Source organism: Asparagus officinalis, chromosome 2 (assembly GCF_001876935.1).
Source record: "Asparagus officinalis chromosome 2, Aspof.V1, whole genome shotgun sequence".
Taxonomy (NCBI): domain Eukaryota; kingdom Viridiplantae; phylum Streptophyta; class Magnoliopsida; order Asparagales; family Asparagaceae; genus Asparagus; species Asparagus officinalis.
Window position 1 is genome coordinate 40,331,541 of NC_033795.1, and position 5,143 is coordinate 40,336,683.

At 34.3% G+C, this 5,143-nt stretch overlaps 1 protein-coding gene across 1 annotated transcript in view; it reads left to right on the forward strand.

The window, feature by feature from the left end:
- The window catches only part of LOC109830693 (ADP-ribosylation factor 2), an 11,037-nt gene extending 5,894 nt beyond the window's left edge, over nt 1-5,143 (forward strand). The window contains exons 3-7 of the mRNA XM_020398047.1: nt 1,811-1,881; nt 1,988-2,107; nt 3,399-3,517; nt 4,648-4,729; nt 4,862-5,143. Coding sequence (XP_020253636.1) covers nt 1,811-1,881; nt 1,988-2,107; nt 3,399-3,517; nt 4,648-4,729; nt 4,862-4,867 — 398 coding nt within the window. The 3' untranslated portion in view covers nt 4,868-5,143. The remainder of the gene's footprint in view (nt 1-1,810; nt 1,882-1,987; nt 2,108-3,398; nt 3,518-4,647; nt 4,730-4,861) is intronic.

Genomic DNA, 5,143 nt, shown 5'->3' on the forward strand with positions numbered 1-5,143 from the left:
CCTCTCCCTAACTCCCTCTCTCTCTAACTCATTCTCCCGCAACAGCCTCTCCCTATCTCTCTCTTGACTTTCTCTCCCTCTCCCATTTCCCCTCTCTCGCTGCCGCTACTCCCACAACCACGTCCTCCTCTCCCACAGTCCACGTTCTCCCACCGGTCCTCTCCTGCAGCCCCCTTCTCCCGTCTTGTTCAAGTAAAATTTTTAAAATTTTAAATTTAAACTGTTTTTTTAACTTATTTACTGTTTTAGGTAAAAATTTAACTTATAAGCTGTTTTTTAAATTTAAATAGTTAATCTTGTTCAATTTAGTTAATTAATTAGTTTAATTAAGTTAATTGTAGTTTAATCTTGTTCAATTTTAGTTAATTTTAGTTTAATCTTGTTCAAATTTAGTTAATTTTAGTTTAATCTTGTTCAATTTTAGTTTAATCTTGTTCAATTTTAGTTAATCTTAGTTCAATTTTAGTATTTATGCATGGTTGATTATGGATTTAATCTTGTTATTTATGTTTTTTTCGTAATTTTATATGAACTTAAAGATTCTTAATACATATTTTTGTGAATTGCTATAATTAAATATATTAAAATAGGCAAACGCCTAGGCGCCGCCTAGGCGCTAGGCCCCGGCTCGAACGCCTAGTCTGCCTAGCGCCTTTTGTAATATTGATTTTGAGTGACAAATATAGTTCCAAGAGAAAATGTTATGTTCAAAACTCTCATTTTATGAGCCTCAAAACTTGAAGTTCTTTAAATTTTCTTTTCATTGACACATCTACCCATTAAGCAGTTGAAAGAATCTAATAATTTAGGACATAGCATATGATTTTTAAGAATCTTTGAGAAAGCTGAAATGTAAAGCAAAGCACAAAGCACAAGGCATAAAGCTTTAGGAATTTTCATTTTTATGATAAAACTTTATTGTTCATACAAATAATATTATAAGATAATTGCATGTGCCTGATTGATTGAATCTTAATAAAAAAGGAATTCAGGAGACAATTAACAGTTAGATTTTTATAATGTAACTTCATATTATGATTGATGTTGCTATCAATGTTGCATGGACATGATACGCCAGCATGGAACACAATGATACATTCTTAAATATGCTCAGAAATTGCGTTTCGAGGTACTTACTTACATAGTCATTGACTCATTGATGATTTGAAAATAGAATGTAAATGATGTGTTAATATAATGATAATGACTACATTCGAAAAAATTTGTTGAAAGATCCTCATATGACTTGGAAGAAGATCTGGAGGAAAAAATTTAAGATTGTATAAGATTCATTTATATTGTCCACGTGAATGCACAAATCACAAAATACTTGATGCCAAAAGGCTTAAGCTCATATTAAAGTTTGGAAGTTTTATATTTTAGAGAGTTCTCTTATAGGCTACATATAGCACCTACTATGCTTTAAGTGCTCTAAAGCATGCCTCATGATGAGCTTTTATAAAAAATAGAATTTATTTGTTACATTACCGAGTTATATGAATTATACATGAATAACTATCTCTTTGCATGACAAATATACTCTTGTACTATAAGTTTTATGATCTTTTTAAGATAAAGGTTGTCTTTAAGTTCCTTTAGTTACATATGATGGTTTAATACAGGTTGAAGTAGGAAGGGCAAGTTAAACAGGTTCACACGATGACATGTGGCTATTGTCTTTTTGTCCTTAACTTTAACAGTATCATTTATTCCTATGAGCTTTGCATTTGATATATAAGAATTTTGAAGCTGAACTGTGCTATTTCAAGAATAGATGATGTTCAATATTGACTGCTTTTACCTTCTGCAGGATTCAATGTGGAAACTGTGGAGTACAAGAACATTAGTTTTACTGTTTGGGATGTTGGGGGTCAGGATAAGGTATTTTGATGAACTTTATTTCGTTGTAAGGAAGATTAGTTGGTTGAAAATAAGTTTTGAAGAAGCTTTACTGATCTTGTAATTTGTGAATGTTTGGAAACAACAGATCAGACCGTTGTGGAGGCATTACTTCCAGAATACACAGGGTCTAATTTTCGTTGTTGACAGTAATGACAGAGATCGTGTTGTTGAGGCGAGAGATGAGCTCCACAGGATGCTGAATGAGGTAAGATAGTTTTACTATGATGAAATTGATGAGTGTTCACATCGCCAATCTATATAATATTGGCTTTTAACAAGATTAATGTCAGCTTATATTAATTAGGGACTGAAATATGATCTAGCAACTCGGTCTAAAGCTAGTAACTCTAATGCTGGGAAATAGCTGAAGGACTGAGATTGCTTGGGGATACTAAAGAAATGATGCCCACCCTCAACAACATCATGACTTGAAGACCCCAAACAGAAGAAACCCATAAATTTAGTAACATCAACTAGGAAAGAAAGGAAAATATCTATCTAGCAAACTGCCCAATAGATATTTGCCAGAAGTGTAAAAATAAATGAAAAATACAAAAGAGAACGCGATCTTACCCAAGAAAACCCTACAAATCACAATAGGAAAAATAGAAGAAATTAAGAGAATGGCACAGTTTTTCCATAGATAAAGGCCTTGGGTTCTCTCAGCTGAGGCTTAAACAGCCTCCGACCAGAATATCTGGAAACAGGTGAGAAGGTGATCAGCATGGGCCATAGATAGAACTGCTTGTGAAAATGCCCCAACTGCAGAAAATTGTTCGCAATATTCTTCTCAGGAGCCAAAATGTGAGCCATTAATTGATAATCCATGCACCATTTTTCATAAGCTTGTAACACAAGTTTTTCCATGGAGGAAGTAAGAGAATGGCATAGTTTTCCATAGGCAAAAGCTTTATGAGTTCTCTCGGCTGAGGCTTAAACAGCCCTCCGACTGGAATATCTGGAAATGGGTGAGAATGTGATCAGCATGGGCCGAGTTAGATGGAACTGCTTGCGAAAATGCCCCAACTGCAGAAAATTGTTTGCAATATTCTCTTAGCGAAAATGTGAGCTATTAATTGAGAATCCATAAACCATTTTTCATAAGCTTGTAACGTAAGTATACGACCTGAAGTTTCCACTACCAAACATTGTATTTAAATTAAGGAGAATTTATTTTTCACGATTAATTATTTATTAAGTTACGTATTTCGCGAATTGAATAGTTGACTGCTATATTCGACGTCTTATTAAGCTAATTTTTCATATGGGAAGCATGTCGTAATTTATTGCATTCCATTCTTAACTTGCTGGGAAACAATATTTGGGTATGTTAATTTCATGCCTGTTGCTCAACTAGAAAGTTTGATGGCTTGCTGTATTTCTAAATTGTTGCTTCGGTTAATTTGATTCTTTTTGTGGATGTTAGTTTCTCTCCAATTTCATATTACGTATTCCAGCCTGGATCTGTATTTAATCTTGGCTGAATGACCCTACAGGATGAGCTGCGAGATGCTGTGCTGCTTGTGTTTGCTAACAAACAGGATCTTCCAAATGCAATGAATGCTGCTGAAATCACTGACAAACTTGGCCTGCATTCCCTTCGTCAGAGGCACTGGTAAGCCTTAATTTTCTTTGAAAGTATCAGTTAGGTGTTGATAAATGGAATAATTGTGATCATATGCCTGTCATGCGCCTCGAAAATCAACCAATGGAAGGCTTGTGAGTGAACATTATAAAATGAAATGTTTAGAAGATTGGAAAAATAGATTTTTGATAGTTCCTGTGATATTTTAAGCAGCAGCACCAAGAGTTCCTCATGTAATAGTTATCCTGGAACTGAATATCTTATCCTAAAGTCTGGCTAGGCAGTTAAGTGTCAGATTTATATAGATTGTGTCATGTTAGAAGTACTTATATCCATGTATCTGAAAGCGCACATGCAATTATCATACTGTATTAGCTTCAAATTAAAACCCTTGGCCTTAATAGATTTAGGTAATTTGCATGAAAGAGAGAACCATTAAAGGCACCAAATTGATCTCTCACTACATGGTCCATCTAATCGGATTTAGTTGCTCTGGGTACTTGTGTACTTGATCTTATGGCTATCTCTGTTCTCCAATGCCTAAGATCTTACTTCAATCTTATATTATCTATCTGTATATACTCTTTGAGTTTGGATTAAGCATCTGAATCCAGTCATCTTGTAGTTCTAATTCGTAAATATGGCTCTTTAATGTAGATCTAGTTATCCAACTATTTTATTTGAATGGCATCATGAATGGACCTGGAAAAAGAAGCAATTGTGTAACTAATTGATGGCGAAAATATATGTTCATAAATATCATAATTTATAAATCAATGTTTACAAAATTTTGTAAAAAATATCATTTAAGTGAAGGAGATAGTTATCTCTGACTAAGAAATCAACAAAGGGAGCATTGGTAGAATGTGAAGCCAAATCACTAGATAATATCATACCTGTATAATTCTAGCATTTATTATATTTTGATTTTGTAATCAACTAATCATTCACTTTGCAAGTACGTGGCTCATCTAAACATGCATATCTTTTGATCTTGGATGCATTATCGTCAAAATAAACTACTAACTGATACGGAAGTGTTCTATCTGGAATATATCATGCGTCTTCCACAGTATGAATGATTTCATTATAGTGGTCCGTGCTAGTTGATTTCTAATGACTTGCATAAATTAATGCATGAAATTTGTATCGTCTTTCAGGTACATACAGAGCACTTGTGCTACATCTGGTGAAGGTTTGTACGAGGGGCTCGACTGGCTCTCCAGTAACATTGCCAACAAGGTATAGCATCATTCAATAATGTTCAAGTGCCTCTTAAACTTCTAGAGGCTTTTTCACGAGCAGCAATGTAGCAAACTCTAATTTGGGTTTTCTGCCCAAATAGTCGCTTAATGTTGTTTTTCTCGTTTTCAGGCTTAAACATCTCTCTATGTGGGCTGAAGTGAGGATGTGATGAAGCTTTAGATGAAACTTATTAATCTCTCAGACGTGTTGGTTTTTGTGTTGATGTGGATGATGTTTTCGGTTTGGATTGTTACTATTGCTGTTACTTGCTTTATTTGCCTAGGCCCATAACTTGTTTACTGTTTGGTAGTATTTGACGCTTGTTGTAATTAGTTTACATGGTCTCTGGTATATTTACCTCTACTATATTTTGATCATTGATCTATGCCCCAGCTATTATCGGCATTAGTC